Raw genomic sequence first — 17,974 nt, forward strand, 5'->3', positions numbered from 1 at the left:
CAGAGGTGATCAGGGCATCCAGTAGTATGTTGGGGGCCCTTCCCAACCCTGGAGCATGACAGGAGACATTCAGGAGAAAGGGGATGTTGTGATGGAACAAAATGGTCTCATCCCATCAATGAAGGCAGCGATGAAGGTGAAATTCCCAGAGGGAATGAGGTGCTGTGCAAATGGAGGAATTAAAGAGCACAAATGGCCAGTGCCTGGTGGACTCTGGTGGCTCTTCGGGAGGGGTTTAAGGATGAAGCAGCCAAACTGCCAGCAAATCTCTCATTAAAGGGAACTGCTGCATGGGAATGCAGCCTCTTGGCTCTGTCCTTCATTTAAGAGGTGCAGGGAGAGCAGTGGGAATTATGGAGCAGCTTTGCTTTAGCAACAAGCAAATTGGCTGAGAAAATAATTAAAGCTGGTGTGGAAATGCTGCTCCAGTATGATGGATTAGGGACAGCAACACTGGCTTTTATGAGGGAAATCCAGTTTAATGGGGAAGGGGGGTTCTTCTTTTTCTAGTATGGCAATAAGATAATTGAGGACAGCAGCTGGGAGATGGATCATTGGGATTTTCAGAAAGCCTCAGACAAATTCGTGAAGTTATTAAGGAAAGTGTGAAGGCAGGAGTGATGGGAGGAAAGGCCAAGTTCTGTTCAGTGTGTTCAGGTGTGCTGGGAGGGAGGAGCAGGGGCCAAGGGATGCTCTGTGCTGGCTGCGACTCTGAGCTTAAAATTTGGTGTTAAATATGCACAGCTGTTGCAAATCAAGCACAGAAGAATTAGGTAAGACTCGATCTGAGTTGGCTGGAGGAGCCTGACAGCCTCCCCTCTCCCTGGGGTGCCTTTGCTAGGTCGGAAGCTGTTGCTAATTACACGGCTGGGGAGCCGTGTTCCCTTGCAGGACCCTGTTTCTCCTGAGACAGGCCCATCCCAAGGGGAGATTCAGGGCAGTTGGTTGGGAAGGCTGATGCTGGCAGGGACAGGGGAGCTGAGGGGGGGCCTCAAATGAGGGAGTGGATCCCTGCTGCTGTGAGAGCTGTGCTGGGCAGCCTGGGCTCTTTGGGAACGGGATGTGGCTGCTGGACGGGGTGTTCTATCCTCCCTTCAACAGTGATCCAATTTTGAGCTAATTTTCCCGAGGACAACAAAAAGCGCAGAGACAACTGCTGCCCAGATTTTGTATCCTGCTGTCACTGAGCCAATTAAGGAAAGGGTTGCCATATTTTATTATTTTTTTCCTTAATGCACGGGTGGAGCAGCATAGCTCTTCTAAAGCCTCATTCTTGGAAGGGGCTGAGCAATCTGGGCTGGAGCTTTTGGGGGGGAGGGGAAGAAAAAAAAAAGAGGGAGGGGGGAAAAAAAGGGGAGAAGAGAGAAAATAAATAAATAATCACATGTGGCGTGGAAAATACTGGCCTGCAGAATTAGGGTTTGTCAGAGCAGGTCCAGTTATCCCAGCATGGGGCTCTGAAGGCTGGCCAAGCTCTGCCCAGGGTTGGTGCTGGGGGAAACCACAGGGAATTTTGAGTGGACTTGTAAAAAAACATGAGTAAAAATGGGTGCTGGATGGTGCTGGAGGGGAAAGTATGAGTTTTGGACTGGCTGCCCATGCCCTCAGGTGACGTACACTGGGATGTCCCTGCCAGGTATGGATCAGGTGATGTGAGTGGCATCTCCTCTCCTTCCATGTCTCTCCTCCCTTTTTCCCTTGGTGCCAAACCTCTGCCTCGCTCCTGATGAGCCTCTGAGCTTCAGGCAGTGATGAAGCACGTTTGGCTTTGATCTTGTGAAAATACTTTGGGAGAAGCGATGGGGGAACCTTTGTATCCAACAACCTTTGGTGTAACTTGCAAAGGGTATCCTGGGAACCCCTGAGGTTCACCATGCTCCTGCTGCTCTGTGTTGGCGTGTGGGTTTTGGAATGCATCTGGGCTGGAAGTAAAAGCACAGTGCCAGAGGACCTGGCACTGGCTCTGCAGCACCCACAGCTTTGCTCACTCTGGGGTTCGCTGCCTTCCCCCATATCTTCCGTCTTGTTAGTCATTGATTTTTTTAATTATAATTTTTATGTGTTATTATTATTATTTTCTCTCTTTCTCTTGAGTTTTGGGCAAAGCTCAAATCAACACAAGAAAGTGTTTGCTTTTATGTTACTGTGTTGTTAACCTGCTGCTGCTGCTCGTTGTTGTCACAGCCCAGCTTGGCCAGGGCCGCTGACCCTCGGGGCACAGGTGACACGGGGCTGTCTGTAAGCAGTGTTGATATTTTATGACTTTTATATTTAGGGAGTTAATGACTCTAAAGAAAACAGATTTTAATCTAATCAGCTATTCCTTGCGCTGCGTCAGTCCTGGACATCAAAGAGAACATCAAAGTGAGAGGCATGAAAGGCTCTGACGGCAGCGGCTGCTTTGCCAGGTGCAGCACCTCGGAGCAGGTGCCTCCTCCAAGGGGGCTCCTGCACCTCCAGGCAGGCTCCTGTGCCTGCTCCCGTACTGCCTCCAGGGCAGGCTCCTGTGCCTGCTCCCATACTGCCTCCAGGCAGGCTCCTGTGCCTCCTCCTGCACTTCCGAGTGGGCTCCTGCACCTGCTGCTGTCCCAGCCTGGGGTCTGAGGCTCCTCTTGGATATGTCACAGGTAAAAGTTGTTGTCCCAGCAAGGAAAACAAGATTAATGTAAAAACTTGGTAACTAAGACAAAGGCTGTTTAAACTTTTTTGTGTCATTTTCCCTCGGATGGCAGCGGAGCTGGGTGCGAAGCTGGGTGTTGGATGTGGGAGCTTGTGGGAGCGTGAGATGTTGCTCTGTGGGACTGGCCCAGCAATGGGCGGCTTTCACACCAATTCTGATTTTTAAATTCTTTTCCCAGTCTTGGTCAGGCTCTTGTCCTTCTTTCTTTTTTCCCTTTGTGTTTGCTGGCCGGAGGGAATCCATGGATCACGTGGGGAGGTGAGAGGGGCTGTGCCCCCCGAGCTGGGGTCATGTGTGGAGCGGGGTGTTGGGCTCTTAGGGTGAGGCAGCCGCTGTGTCCAGAGCAGTGGGCACAGCGAGGGACCAGTGTGGGAGGTGTTACAGCTCCAGTGCCCAAGGGCAGTGCCAGGAGGTGCTGCAGTGCTGGCGATGGGAGTGTTGTGGCTGGACACGGGGGCCCTCCCTTGTCCTGCCAGGCCTGGGGCATGGGGGAGCCCAGCAGATCCGGGGATAACCGCAGCAGAGTGCGAGGAGCCAGGCAGAGGTCCAGGAACGTTTCCTCCCTGCCGCTTTCCCATGGCTGTGGCAGGCTCTGAGGCTTGAGAAACACTCCGGGGGCTGCGGAGAGGAAGCTGTCAGGGAGCCCTTGTGCTCCTCTCCTTGTTTGGACACAGCTACTTTTCCACTGTCTCTCTTGAGGAAAAGAAAAACAATTTTAAAGAAAGTGTGGATACGTGTGTGTGCGAGGCTGTGTTTGGGCAGCAGAAGCTGCTGCAGCATGAACATACCGAAATACCCAGTGGATTTAATTTTATAAACCCCTTGAGCTGGTTCAGGGAGGAGCTCAAGGTCTCCTTCAGGCACTTGCAAATCCCATTTCAGGCAATTGGGAAGAGATAGTGTGATGGGGCGGGAGTGATGGAAGGGATGGGGGTGTGCAGGTTTCAGTGAGGCACCTGTGCAATTTGCCGTTTGCAGGTCCTGGCAGCAGCCTGGGGCTTCCAGCAGCCAAACCATCTCCTGCTGCTGGTTCATCCCCCCACACGGCCCTTTTTCATAGAATCCCAGATTGGTTTGTGTTGGAAAGACCTTAAAGCTCATACAGTTCCACCCCCTGCCATGGGCAGGGACACCTTCCACTGGACTGAGTTGCTCCAAGCCCCATCCAACCTGACCTTGAACACTTCTAGGCATGGGGCAGCCACAGCTTCTCAGGGCAACTTGTGCCAGGGCCTCACTACCTGCCCAGGGAAGAGCTTTTCCTCTTCTCCCCAAGCAGAGGCCACGTACCCCACCAAAGTGTTCCTGGGGTGGAAACAGGGCTGGGCTGGCCACTGTGTTCCTTCTCACAGGATTGGTCCCTGCAGCAGTGCCAGGGTGAGGGGTCCCTATGGCTTTAACAGAACGAGACTTTCCCCATGTCTGTGACAAGGGACATCTCAGTGGGCATCGCTCGGTGCCTGCCTTGCCTGGGTCGAGAAGACCAGGAGACACCACGTGTGCACTGAGTGGAGGGTAAGAAAGGAGAGACTGGATCCAGTTCCATGTCACTATGTGACAGGCATTTGGGAGCAGGCTGGGACAGCAGCAGAGGCTGGGCAGTGCTCGAGGTGCAGCTCCTGGTGCTCTGCAAACCGGAGCTGGGAGCAGCAGGTTGTCGCCTGCTGGGAGCTCTTTTCCAGCTCATGCAAGGGAAGGGAGCTAAAAATACAGCTTGTTTGCCTCCAGCTGGAGTTGATTTGGGCATCCCTGGCTGTTGTGGAGTGCAGTGGAGGACAGCCAGTGGTGGAAGTTTGCCGACTATAATTTCGCTGCTCTGCCCTACCCACCCTGCTCCAAAAAGCAATGGCCGGGAAAAGCAGGGAGCGGGATGGGGTGTTAAGAGCTCCCGACATGCTCTGCTCAGAGTTTCCAGGACATGATTCACCTTTTCCCCCTCACCAGAAGCAGGCAGGCCTGGGGCTGCTGGAGGGGATGTTCAGAGGCTTACCTCTGCTGTACAGTGCAGCCCCTCTGCATGGAATGCCAGCACGGCCCCACCCCAGTCCTCAGCAGCGCTCAGCAACACAAACATGAAATCGTGTGGTTTCTCCTTGTTTTGTCTCCAGCCTTGTGGTCCAAGTCCTTCCCTGGCTTTGCTTGAAGGTGTCAGGGCAGCTGCTGCTGCACATTTCCCATTCCTCCCTACGGCTCTTGTCCCACTGCTCCACAGCGGTGGTTTGGTTCAGGGGGATGGTGGGGCGAGACACCTCAGTGAGAGGCTTCAGCCACACTGGTGCACTTGCAGGGGCCTGGCTGGGCTGTAATGACAGTGTTGGGCTGTAAAGAGTGTTGGGGTGTTGCAGGGGTGACATGTTTGACCTGCCTGGGTGCCTGTTGCTGGAGGAGAGGAGCTGCCCAGGAGAGTCGCTGTAGCTGCTGTCTCATGTCTCTGCTCTCCTCCCTCTCAGGTTCCCGACCACCTTCCCTGGTTTTTCATGCTGAATCAGGATCGTGTTAACTAAAGATGGAAACACTGGAGTCAGAATTGACCTGCCCAATCTGCCTGGAGTTATTTGAGGACCCCCTCCTGCTGCCCTGTGCCCACAGCCTCTGCTTCAGCTGTGCCCACCGCATCCTGGTGTCCAGCTGCTCCTCCAGCGAGTCCATTGAGCCCATCACCGCCTTCCAGTGCCCCACCTGCCGCTATGTCATTTCCCTCAACCACCGGGGCCTGGAGGGCCTCAAGAGAAATGTGACCCTGCAGAACATCATCGACCGCTTCCAGAAGGCCTCCCTGAGCGGCCCCAACTCCCCCAGCGAGAGCCGCCGCGAGAGGACCTACCGCAACAGCCCTACCATGTCCGTGGCCAGCGAGAGGATCTCCTGCCAGTTCTGCGAGCAGGATCCGCCCCGGGACGCTGTCAAGACCTGCATCACCTGCGAGGTGTCCTACTGTGACCGCTGCCTGCGGGCCACCCACCCCAACAAGAAGCCCTTCACCAGCCACCGGCTGGTGGAGCCGGTGCCCGACGCGCACTTCCGTGGACTCACGTGCCTGGAGCACGAGAACGAGAAGGTGAACATGTACTGTGTCGCTGATGACCAGCTCATCTGTGCCTTATGTAAACTGGTGGGCCGCCACCGGGACCACCAAGTGGCATCGCTCAGCGATCGCTTCGAGAAGCTGAAGGTAAGGAGCTGGCGTGGCCGTGGCAGTGCAGTCGTCCACAGGAGCTGTGTCTGCCAGTGCTCAGAGCAGGGTCTGGTTCCAGGTGCCCCAAGCAGCACCTCATATTTAAGCCAAACAGCTCCTGAAGGATCTGTGGGATGCAACTGCTGGGCTCCTCTGGTATCGTGGTACCAGGAGGCTGAGCTGGGTCTTGGTCTTGCCATTAGGGCAAAGTGTTTGCTGTTTTATTTTCTCCTGCTGGGATGTGTGTGCCGAGTTTGGGTGTTGGACCCAAATGCCATTGGGCTTCTAGATGTCAGTGTTGCTTTGCCTTGTCCTGTGGGAGAGCTGGGATGGCAGTGTCCTGGGAGACCTGTGGCACCATCCCCTAATGCCGTAGCCCTCGGGCCGTGCCTGCTCAGCTCTCTTGGAGGATGGGAGCAGGACAGGTTGGACTGTGGCCATTTCCTTTGGGAAAGCTGCTCCGCAGTCTCCCAGTCCACGGGCTGCAGCACATGGAAACCTCCCACTGTCCATAAATCCTCCCCTGCAGGCTCACCCTGTGCCTGAGGACCACTGAGCCCTAGGAAGTGCTCCAGGAATGCTTTTGTGTCCCCCTTGAGCCAGCTTGCTCAGAGCTTTTCCACTGTGAGAGGGAAGGCTCAGGCTCTGAGCCTTGGGGATGGATGGGTTGGGAACAGCCCTGTGGAGAAGGATTTGGGGATGCTGGTGGGTGAAGAACTGGACATGACCTGGCAATGTGTGCTCACAGCCTGGAAGTCCAACTGTGTCCTGAGTGCATCCCCAGCAGTGTGGAGGGAGGAGGTTCTCCCCTTTTGCTCTGGTGAGATCCCCTGGAGCACTGGGTCCAGTTTTGGGGCCCCCAGCACAAGGAGCACATGGACCTGTTGGAACAGGTCTGTAGGAGGCCACAGAAATGGTCCAAAGGCTGGAACCTCTCTACTAGGAAGAAAGGCTGAGACAGGTGGGATTGTTCAGTCTGGAGATGAGAAGGCTCCGGAGAGATCTTAGAGCCTCTTGCAGTGCCTAAAGGGGCTTCAAGAGAGCTGGAGAGGGACTTTGGACAAGGGCATGGAGTGACAGGGGAATAGCTTCACACTGGCAGGGGGCAGGGTTAGATCAGAGATTAGGGAGAAATTCTTCCCTGGGAGAGTGGGGAGGCCCTGGCACAGGTTGCCCAGAGAAGCTGTGGCTGCCCCTGGATCCCTGGAAGTGTCCAAGGCCAGGTTAGATGGGCTTGGAGCAACCTGGGCTAGTGGAAGGTGACCCTGCCCATGGCAGGGGTGTGGGTTGGATGGTCTCTGAATGTCACTGCCAACCCAGATCCTTCTGTGATCCAATGAGGCAGTGTCGGAGCTTCCCAAGTGCCTCAAACTCCCCTTCTGTCCTCCACCCTCCTATGGGATCTCAGCACTTTGGCTCCTTGCAGATGCCATCCCTGAGGGGGCTGGCCTGAACACTTCTGTGTCTCCCAGAAGGACCTTGCCTAGAGAGGATAGGGTGGCTGAAGGCTGACAAGGATTTGAAGGCTTCTGAAGATCTCCCCATGGTCCCATTGTCTGGGGTCTTGCTTCCACTGGAGCGTTTCCAGCAGCGGGAGCTTTTTTTCTAGCCCACCTTTTCTATCCTAATTCCCCCCGGGCTGCAGTGGCAGAAGTGGGTGATGCCTCTCCAGCCCTTTCACTCATGGCACATATTGATCTGAACTGAGTTACTGTTCTGCTGGTCTTCAGGAGGGAGCTAACAAACTTCCCAGGTTCCCTCCAGAGCACTTTGAAGCTCAATCTTTATGCGGGGGCTGTGGTTGCAGTGAATGTGATGTGAACCTGCATGGCTGATGTTTGCCCTATATAAAGTTTGAAATCCCTCTCTGTCCCCTGTGCGATCTGGATGAGCCTGCAAAAAAAAAAAATAAACCACCACGCTTTTAAACCTTTTTTTTTTTTTAATATGAAAAAAACTACAACAGGTCCCATCGTGCTGATGAGGCTGTGGCAGCAGTCATCTTCCCATTAGAACCCTGCTCATGCCTTTCCCAGCTGCTGCTTCCTTAGTCTTTTCTCCCTTCATGTACCATGCTTGTTCTGACCCAAAAGTGCTTTTCTTGACTCTTTGTCCTGTTCATGTTCAGAACAAAACCCCTCTCTCTGCTCTCATGGATTTTGAGGGCAGAAGGAATACTTCTGCTGCTCCAGCAAAAACGCAGAAGACTTGAGGGTTTTTTTGTGCAGACCAGATTATTTTTTTTCTTCCTTGTTCTTAAACAGACTGATGCCTAGAAAGAAATCTTCCTAGATGTCCGGTATCCTGGGCTGGTTTCCCACCTGCCCCTCTCTGAACTCTCCCAAACCTGCTGCAAGGTGCCCGGTGCTGTGACTAAACGCCCATGACAGCATGAGGAATGGGCGGTGGGATGTCCTGGATGTTGGTTTTTCCTTCCCTGTGTTCCAGCCACGAGGTTTGGCTTTGGGTCAGTGCTGCCAAATGGGGTCTGGGGGAGGCTGGGATTTGCCTGCAGCCCCTGATGTGCCCATCTCCCATCACATCATGCCTCACCTAAGCTTCCTCGGTGCGTGGAGCCGTGCCAGCAGCCCCATCCATAGTGCAGGACATTCTTTTCCCATGAGGAGATGTTTGCAAATTGGAAACCTTCGAAAGCAATGACCACGTATGTTTGCACACAATAAAACCTGGGCAGGGAAATTAAAACCTTGGAATATTCCTCCCTGATCTGGTCCATGCCAGCCACGCAAATCCATCTGAGGAAGCTTTGCAGGTTGCCAGAACACTATTTTTTTTTTTCCTTTTAAATAACAGTCTGAAGTGATTTTGGCTGTGTAGGGAAGCTCTCCTCTGCTGCAAACGTTCTTCCTGTGCTGTTCATCCTGCCCAGCTCCCCACTCACTGCAGGGCTGGAGCTGGATGGGGAGCAGGGGTGAGGGTGGCCACAACTACCTAGGGGGGACCCCGGTGTGTCCTTCCTCTGGCTCATCCTCTAGCACATCCCTGTCTCTGGCTGTGCACTGGTTGGGCTGGTTTTGTGTGTCTCTTTTCCTAATGCTCTACCTCCGCTGCAGGAATTGCTTGGCATCAGTGCTGGGCTTTACCAGCAGAGCCAATGTGTTTGCTTTATCATCTTGTGCCATCTCCTTGCACGGCCTCAGTCCACAGCTCTGGCCACCCCACGCTCCCTAGCAGTGCTCAAAATCCTTGCAAGTACCTGAAGTAGTTGAAACCCTTAAAAAGGTGCTGGTAGGATGCTGCTGCTCCTGCAGGCCTGCCCTGTGTCCCGTGCCCACGGCAGGGCTCTGGCCCTCCACAGGATGTTGTCGGTGAGCTCCGTGTCTGCTCCCAGAGCTCCATGACACACTCGGGCAGCCAGCAGTGAGCAGATGCACTTAATCCCTGGCTTTGATCCTGCAGCTCGAGCGAGCTGGAAACGCCTTTCAGGTTGGATTTTTTTTGATGGAAAATTGGGTTTTTGAAGTGAGTAACTTCCTGTTGTCAGAAGGACTGTGCTTTCCACAGAAATCTTTGGTGGGGGATTTTTTCTCTTTCTTTAGAAGAGCTGAGTGCCTGAAACTGGACTGTTGTGTATAGACCAGAAACCTCCCCCTAGTGCTCCCCTTCCCTCGAAGGTGGTTTGTCATCCAAAGTCTCTAGAGTGTGCCAGCAGCCTGACTTCCCTGTGGATGCTCTGCAATGATCCGTCTATACTGTATTATACACCTCCACATGTTGTAGGAACCGTCTTTAATCCCTTTAACACGTGTGATGGGTTTATTTTGTGCAACCTGAACCCCACTTGTTCATGCTGTAAAGATTCTGGCCAGGGTGAGCAGTTTTCCGGATTTAAGCAGGGACCACGTGGATGCTGGGCAGGATGGGGCAGAGGTCGGAGCGCTGGAGCGTGTCCGGGAGCTTTCTGAAGCTGGGATGCCTGGGATAGATGCAGCAGCATTCTGTTCTACTGGGAAGGTTCATGTCAAGGGTTATCAGCTGCAGAGACAGTGAGGGAAGGGAACAACAGCTCTTGGGGTAGGAAAATATCTGTAATGGAGTGGCTCCTTCCCAGTGCTGTGCTGACATGCTTGGAGAGCTGAGGAGATAATGGGGGATGAAATACTGGTGGCAGTGTCCTGCAGGTGAGGGCAGGTGTGGCACCCCATGAGTGATGTGAGGATGAGGTGAGGGGCATGAGGGTGTCCTCAGAAAGTGGACCTGAGTTAACATGGCATGTTTGAAGGCATCCTTGTATCTCCTATCCTTCCGCAGCCCACCCTCAAGGTCACTTCCTGTCCTGAACCCCCCATTGTGAGCTCTCAGAGGTCTGGGGTGCCCTGGGTGTGTCACTTGGAGTGTGCTCTGCTCTGTGTGTCCTTGCTCAGCCGTGCACTGCCTGTCCTGCTGTCCCATGCAGCACCTTGTGTGGTGGGTGAAGCATCCACCGGCAGCATGGACCAGGCTGGGTCCCTGGTGGCAATGGCCTCTGCTTCCCAAAAGTTTTCTATGGTGTGGGTGCTAAAACACTGGCACAGGTTGCCCAGAAAAGCTGCGGCTGTCCCACCCCTAGAAGTGTTCAAGGCCAGATTGAGCAGAGCTTGGAGCAGCCTGGTCTAGTGGAAGATATCCCTGCCCATGGCAGGGGGGTGAATAGATGGTCTTTGAGGTCCCTTCCACCCCAAACCATTCCATGATTCTCTGATTTCCCAGTCCAACAGGCAGAGCCAGTGCTGCGACTGCGTGAGCTTGGCTGGGAGTGGTCCAAGTACATCAGGATGTTGGTGCTTGTTTTCCCTCTCTGTGGGTTCAGGAGGGGTCGAGATGTTGAATGCAATCAGTGACAAAGTCATGCGCTGGCTCAGCTTGCTGGCTGGAATTTGACATTAAAGATGAAATTAAAACTGTGTGTAGATTAAGAGCAAAACTAATGGCCTGACCTAGATACAGCAAGTGCCCAGGACGGCAGTGCGTTATCTGCTGAGTGAAATCTCAGCCAATTATAAATTCAGATTGCTTGAAACTCATAATTGCCACCCTCTCTTCAGTGCCTGCCGGAGTCCTGCCTGCACCGCAGTGCCGCTGCCGTGCCGGGGCCAGCACAGGGTTACACAGAGGGATACAGCAAGAAGGAGTCTCTGCAGAGCTCCAGCTGGCTCTTCCATCCATGATTTGTGCTGGAAGGAGTGTTGGAAGAAAGGATTTTGCCTTAATTATTGTCTGCTGTCCGTGGCTTCTCTGTGAGCTCTGCTCCCTTTGAGGAGCCAGAGAAAGGGCCAGCTCTGAGGAGGCTTTTCCTCTGCTGTTGCTGAGGCTTCTGTAGATTGACAGGCTGGAAACATGCAAAAGAAAGAGAAAAGCTGTGTCTTGTAACACTTACATCCCCCCTCTTCTGGAAAAAGAGCCATGAGCCAGGCAGAAATCCCATCCTCTGTTACCTGCCGGAGCAGCACTGCCTCCCATGGGGCTGTGAGAATGGAACCAGGATTAACAAAACCTCCCCGAGCTGACAAATTGTGCAGAGAGCTGGTAGTGATTCCAAGGCTTTTAGGAGAGTGGTGGGGTAGAAAATTGAGAAAAACTCTCCGTCGTGCTGCCACGTGGGACTTGTTCACCTGGGAGCTGCGAGCGTGTTCCCACTAGCGCTGGGTGAGTCACGGATTGCTGCTTGATTTATAATTTACTGCACTGCCATGGGGCTCAGAGGAATTTCAGTGCCTGTGTCTGTATGCCTCCACACCAAGAAGAGTCAGCCGAGGACGAGGGCTGCAGTTGTGACTGCTGAGACTCCCACGCAGCAGATGGGGGCTGTTCCCAGCAGGAACAGAGCTTTGGTGGTGCCGGAGCTGTCGGCCCCTGAGCGCTGAACCAGACAGATGTGCTTTTGCTGCTTCACTTCCAGACCCCTTGGAGGAAGGGATGCAGGCCCAGCTGAGGCTTGCTCCAGGTGGGGGGGGGCTGGAACCCCTCACTGCTGTGGGGATGCTGGAAGAGGATATGTGGTCTCCATGGGTGCTGCAGCCCCAGCCGTGTGGGCAGTGGGGCTTTGCCCTCCCCAGCTCAGCCATGGTTCAAGCTCCCCCACAACACCGGGTGTTTTTAGTGTTATCTTGGGACAAGTTTGTCACCTAGTGACCTCCCTGAGCAGAGGGACCTGTGCCACACACCAGGGTCCCCCACACAGGGTTCTCATCCCTGTTGCTTCCCTCTCAGTGCCAGAGCACCTAGAAGACCCAGAAGATCCTCCTGCCTCATCCTTGATGCATCCTGCTTAAATATTGATCATTTGGAGGTCACAGGGGCCAGGAATCAGCACTGAGGGCTAAGATCTTTGATAAATTTTTTTCTTCTCAGAAATCTGCTTTTTGGGGAGGGTTTGGATTTTTTTTTCTTATTAAGCTAAACTGTTATGAGGATTGAGATAGCAGAGCTGCAAAACAGTGTTGGTTAGATTAATCTCTCGCTTTTTTCCAAACCTACACTCACATCCAAGATGATTTCAATGTTGCTATCTCAAGAGCAGCTTGAGATGGAAAATGAAAGCATAAAGCTGTGTGAAAATCACTCAGTGATGCTGTGTTTGGGATGAGGCTGGAAGATTAATCTTCAGCCTTTGTGTCCTGGGCAAGCCAGGACTGGAGTCCGAGGTCTGTGGAGGGAGGAAGATGGTTGGCGGATGAGATTATTTTTAAATAACAGGTGTCATCTTCTTTGATCAAAGTCTCCCCTCCAAATGCCCTAATTTCAGAAAGTGGCTGGTATCAGTCTGTTCACCCGTTGCATCAGCCTCAATCAGTAGGAAGTGCTGAAGGTGATGGTTAAGTATGTGCATGAATTCCACCCTTTTTGGGCTTGATAAACCAAAATGTGTGGTTCTTATCAGATCTGTGAGTGTGAAGATAGTGAGGTGCGAGATGAGAAGGGCAGATCAGGCTGATGGGGCTATGGGGCTTGAAGGGTTGACTTGTTCTGGGAAGATGAAGACACCAAGGAAGGTGCCATTAACCCTCTGGAGAGGAATCTGTCCATGGGCTGTGACATGTCCATGCTGGTCCTTCTGCCATCGCCCCGGAGTTTTTCAAGCCAGTTTATGTTCCCATCAACCTTAATCTTTGCTCCACTCATCCCTTGGCACATGATTTCACAGATTATGTTTTTTCCCCTCTGTTAACAGAGTTGTTAACAATATAGACACTTTTATGTTAGTTTTCTTTGTAACATCTCTCTGGATGCCTCAGTTCTGTGTTATCTTTTGCAGTTTCTGAATTTCCATTCGATCCTTATTCTTCTCTCCGTGGTTTTTTTGCAATACGAACTCTGTGAGGGAGAATGTACCCCTGTGCACGCTGTTTCCTTCCCAGAACGGGAACCTGTGCTTCCTGAAACCACTGCAAGCCGTGTTCTTTTCAAGCCTTCTGGTTTGTGGTTGTTTGAAGGGTGTGAGCTGAGCTTCAGTTCTTTCACTTCCACGTTTTAAAGTAAACTTAAAAAATGATAATGAAAAGGATTAGTGGGACTCCAGGTCCCACGGGAAGTCCCAGCAGTGGTGTGTTCCCTGTGTGGGAGGTGATGCTCTACCACCTCAGCTGTGCCTAGTGGTCCATCCCTGGGGAGCTGCTTTTTGGGGTCCTCAGATACATTTTCTGCTCCTGGTGTTCCTGTAAGCTTGGTTTGCTCCTTGCAGATCCACCCTTTGCCCAAGGGCAGGACACTGTTTAAGACTGTTTATCCTCAGCTCCTCTGCAGCACTCCTGCTTCCAGCAAGCTCATGCTACCTATGCCCTTTTATCCCCATTTCCCCCCCTTATTTTTCAGAGCTTTTACTCTGAATTTTCCATTTCTGAACATGTAGGTGTGTTTCCCTTGCAACACTTGTATCCCAAAACGTGACCTTGTGTTTCTGCAGAAGGGTCTGGTTACCTGTCTGCTCCTCCCTCCCACAGCTGCAGATTATTGAGCAGACATGCCTCCCTTTCACTTGACCCTCTTGCACTGAGGGGCTGAGAGGGGTGCGAGTCTCCATCCTCCTCTGTCCATCGGCTGTGTTTCTGGAGAGCTCACAGCCACTGCATTTTCTACTTTATTTGGATTTTTTTCCCTCTTTCTGCTCCTGGCACTTCAGGTATGTCAGTGACAAGCCCTGCCTGAAGCCAGACTGTGGTGGGCAGAGCTCGATGGGATGGGGTGAGGGGTCTCAGGATGCTTGTGCTGGAAGGTGCTGCCCTGTGAGCACTCTCATTTGAGGGAAACAAAGACCATTTTCTCTTTAAGAAAAGTGCTTTGCCAGCAGTTTTGCAGGGCATAGCCCTGCTTAGAGGCTGGGCAGCACTGCTGCCCCAGGACCATCACTGGGATGTGGGGTTGAGTGGAGGGGTTGTGCTGCCCACTGTGCTCCTGCCTGCGTGGCACAGGGGCTGTGTGCCCTCAGCATGGGGCTGTGTGCCCTTGCAGCTCCTGGATTGCAGGGTGGCTGCTGGGAGGCCACCAGCCCACTCACCCAGCACTCACCTCCCTAGGAGATGGAGAAGGAGCAGTGCTTTCCCTCTCCCCCTGCCCGGCACCCACAGCCCTCCGCTCCCAAAACAACTGAGGGCTTTGCCGAAGGATTGATATTCCTGCCCTGAGTAGCTGTTGTTTAATATTCAGGATATATTGCGTTTGGGCACGATGAATATTCAGGAGAGGGAATGAGCAGAGCTCAGCTGATGCCTCTGGCTGAGCGCTGGGGATGGCGCTGGCTCTCCTCGGGCTCCCTTCAGCCATTCCCGGCGCGTGCATCCGTGGAAAATGGGTCCCAGCAACGTTCAGTAGCTTTAGTAATTCGGAGAGTCGGCTACGTGCAATTGAGCGTCAGATGAATTTCTCAGCAGGCTCGAAGCCCTGCTCTGCGGTGCTGAATATTGCTATTATTATCACATTAGCCACTGAAACACCTGACAAGTGTAATTAAGTGATTTTACCTTGACAGCTGATGTGCTTTTTTAAAAAAAAAACAACCAGCTTTGAATATCCAATCGGTGTAGTTTGATGTACCCTTTTATAGACATCAATGTGCAATAGCAGCAGTTCTGCTGATAAATCCTCCCGTGTTGGGTGTGGAGATGGATCTCAGGACCTTGAGGAGTGGGGGGTTACCTTACCCAGGGAGTGTCCCAGCTCCTGGCTGGTCCCTGGAGTGTCCTGCCTCCTGCTTTGGGCTTTCGGGGTCTCCAGGGAAACCATTCCCTTGCTGAAAGGTGCTCGTGGGCCTCTGTGGAGCTTGGCATGTCCCATGGAGCTGGCAGAGTCCACTCCCCATCACAGCTGTGACCTTTTCATTTGACCTTAAATGTCTTTTCCGTCCCAAAGGATTCTGTGAGCTGTGGCAGATCAGCCCACCTGGGTTTGATCTTTATCGACAAGCAGGTAGGTCTGTGGTGAGGAAAGCAGAGGTGTGTCCCCAAAATCTCCTGAGCTGGCTTCCCGATGAACAAGTTCTTGCACCTCTGATGTTGTTTCTGAGCTCTTAGCTGGGTGGTCCGTAGGAGGGCACATCTGGAGCAGCTGGAGAGCGCTGTCCTTGCAGGATGTCATGACACTGTGTTGCTGTACAATGTGCAGTGTGTGCATACAGCATCTGTAATTCTGATGTGTGACAGAGCATCATGTCAGGAGGTGGAAGGGCCACCGTGGGCTGTGCAGCTGGGCTGGGTGGCAGCGCTAACAAGGCAGTCAATCCTCAATCCCCCTGGCCTGCCAGTCCCCTGCAATGGGCTCTGGCCATGCACAGCAGGATTAGGGCTGCCCTCAGGTGTTTAAAGTGGAAGCCGGGCGACCATTTTGGGGCATAGATCAGCATCCTTGGCTCTACTGCCTGGAGCAAATGGAGCCTCAGATGTGAGGAGCAGGGATATTTCCAGTCATCTCCCTCTGTATGGTGTGGATTAGGCATTTCATGGTCCTGCCTGTTGCCTTTATTTGGTTAGTTTGGGAGCATGTTTTGCTTTGATGGGAACATGCCCAGCAGCGTTCTCAGGAGGGGATATCAAGCACCACCAGCAGCATGAACTCCCCATGGCTCTGACCTTGCCAGCCCTGTGCATGTGGTGATTCACCAAATGTGCTTGAGGATGGACAGACCTGGGCAGCTGAGGGCAGGACGGGCTCCTGCCCCATGGCCAGAATAAGTGCAAGTGGCCACAGTGGCCAGGGAACATGGTGGGATGCTCCCAGCAGGAAACCCCTTTTCCTCCTGAGGAAGCTATTGGATAAATCTGCATCCCCTGCCTTGCCCTGCACCCTGCTGTCTCCTCTGAGTGTGGCCCCATCTGAGCGCTCCAACTTTTCCAAGCACATTTGCTTACCAGGAACTGGGATTTGGGCATTTTAGTGTTCAAAATCATCACGACCTGCAGCCAAATCCTTGTGAGCTGGCTGAACCCCTTTGTGCTCTTATGGGCATCTCTGATTTATGGGATAAGCTCAGCAAATAGCGTGCAAAAAGGTGTGTGCCATGGGGGATGTGCCAAAACAATAAATCCAGATTCCTCCCTTGTTTCTCCAAAGGACTTTTGGGAACCAGACATCCGGCATCCAAGAGAAAACACGCATGGGTTGTCTTTCAACATGAGCTCTTTGGCTCCATTTGTTTATTTTTATGATGAGGATGATTGGAAACTAAAGGTTGGGAGACGAGAGAGCCTGGTGGATGTGCTTGCTGCAGCTCCGTGTCCTGGCTGGAGTCTGGTGCTTGTGGCGGAACGATCCATAAAAATCCATCCTGTAATGGAAACCACCAAAAAAACAAGTCCCCTCTTTGGCCTCCCAAGGAGGGAGCTGTGTCCTGCCTGAAGCTCTCCCAGTACTGCGGAGGAGGAGAGGTTTCCAAGTGGTTCAGGGGTAATGGGGCTGCAGGGTGACAGCTGATGAAACCCAAATCTCTTTCTGAAGTGTGTTTTTAAAGGTTCATCTCAAAGTAACTCACCCTGAGTACTTCCATACTGCTTAAAATGGTGTTTTTCCTGGATAAGTTGTCCGTGGAACCATTTTTTATTAACTGGATGGAGGTTTGTGTGTTTATTGGGTGCAGAAGTTGAAAGCAGCATATTCCCTGACAGCTTCTGCAGGCATAAAGCCACGTGAAGGTCTTGGTGAGCTATGAGCCTGTGGCAGGGTCAGGAACGTTATGTTTTAGGAGATTAATCACTAAGTTAAAGCCAGGAGAACCCAAATTTCTCTTCAGCCACACCTGGCTTGCAACAGCAATGCCTTTGTTAGCAGAGATTCCTGACACTCAGATCCAGCAGGAAGCCAAGCAGGCTGGAAAATGGAAGGATGCTCAGAGAGGCTGTTGCGGAGAAAGGAGCTGGGAGCGAGGGGGAATGTGTATTAGGAATGCTGTTTGCAACGTGAACTTACCAGTTTTGTTTGGAATGTGACAGGTGGGGACAGAGCAGGTTATTTATGCATTGGAGGGGTGGAGGTGGGACACATATTGTGGCTTTAATTGCTTTCTCCTCCCAGACGCCGTCGGACACCGACATGGGGACTACAGGGTGTTGTCCTCCAGTGGCAGGGTTGGAGAGAGAGGTGCAGCAGCAGGCAGTTGTTGAGATCTGCATCCTCTCTGCTTCTAGGAAAGAGATTTATCTCTCCTGACTCCTTAGCACCGCTGGCTTGGCAGCTGGAACTTGCACCTTGGGCCATGGCCTCTTCCCAGGCTTTGCTGATGCTGCTGGGACATCCCTCAGTGAGACCAAGACCTGCTGAGAAAGTTGCAAGAGATTCTGTCTTTCCTGGGAGTTCTGTCTCTGTTGGCTCTGTCTGAGAAAGACTTTAATCTTTGCCAAGATCAATTAAATCGATTTAAGACAGCAGGTGTGGATGCTGTCCTTGTCACTGCCATGAGCTGGCTCCCGGGACACGTGGTCCCTCTCACACTGGCTGGACAGGCTGTCTTCCTCCAGCTCTGCTTTGGGCAGCAGCCCCCCAAACAGCTCTTGAGAATTCACCTCCTGCTCCCAGCTCGCCTGTGGCAGATTCTTGGTTGCTCTGCCTCAGTTTCCCATCATTAAACCCGCGCTCTGTGCACTTGGCCTCAGAGAGGCAGAGGATGGCTGAGAGGAGGGCACGGCCAGCTCCAG

The 17,974-nt window shown here is 52.8% G+C and overlaps 1 protein-coding gene across 4 annotated transcripts in view; it reads left to right on the top strand.

The window, feature by feature from the left end:
• Positions 1 to 17,974, top strand: part of MID2 (midline 2) — a 77,638-nt gene that overhangs the window by 13,140 nt on the left and 46,524 nt on the right. For all 4 annotated transcript variants that reach the window (XM_017819406.1, XM_017819423.1, XM_017819414.1 and 1 more), the window contains exon 2: positions 5,131 to 5,852. In XM_017819406.1, coding sequence (XP_017674895.1) covers positions 5,187 to 5,852 — 666 coding nt within the window. In that variant the 5' untranslated portion in view covers positions 5,131 to 5,186. The remainder of the gene's footprint in view (positions 1 to 5,130; positions 5,853 to 17,974) is intronic.

This window comes from Lepidothrix coronata, unplaced genomic scaffold (assembly GCF_001604755.1).
Source record: "Lepidothrix coronata isolate B3197 unplaced genomic scaffold, Lepidothrix_coronata-1.0 Scaffold2, whole genome shotgun sequence".
Classification (NCBI taxonomy): domain Eukaryota; kingdom Metazoa; phylum Chordata; class Aves; order Passeriformes; family Pipridae; genus Lepidothrix; species Lepidothrix coronata.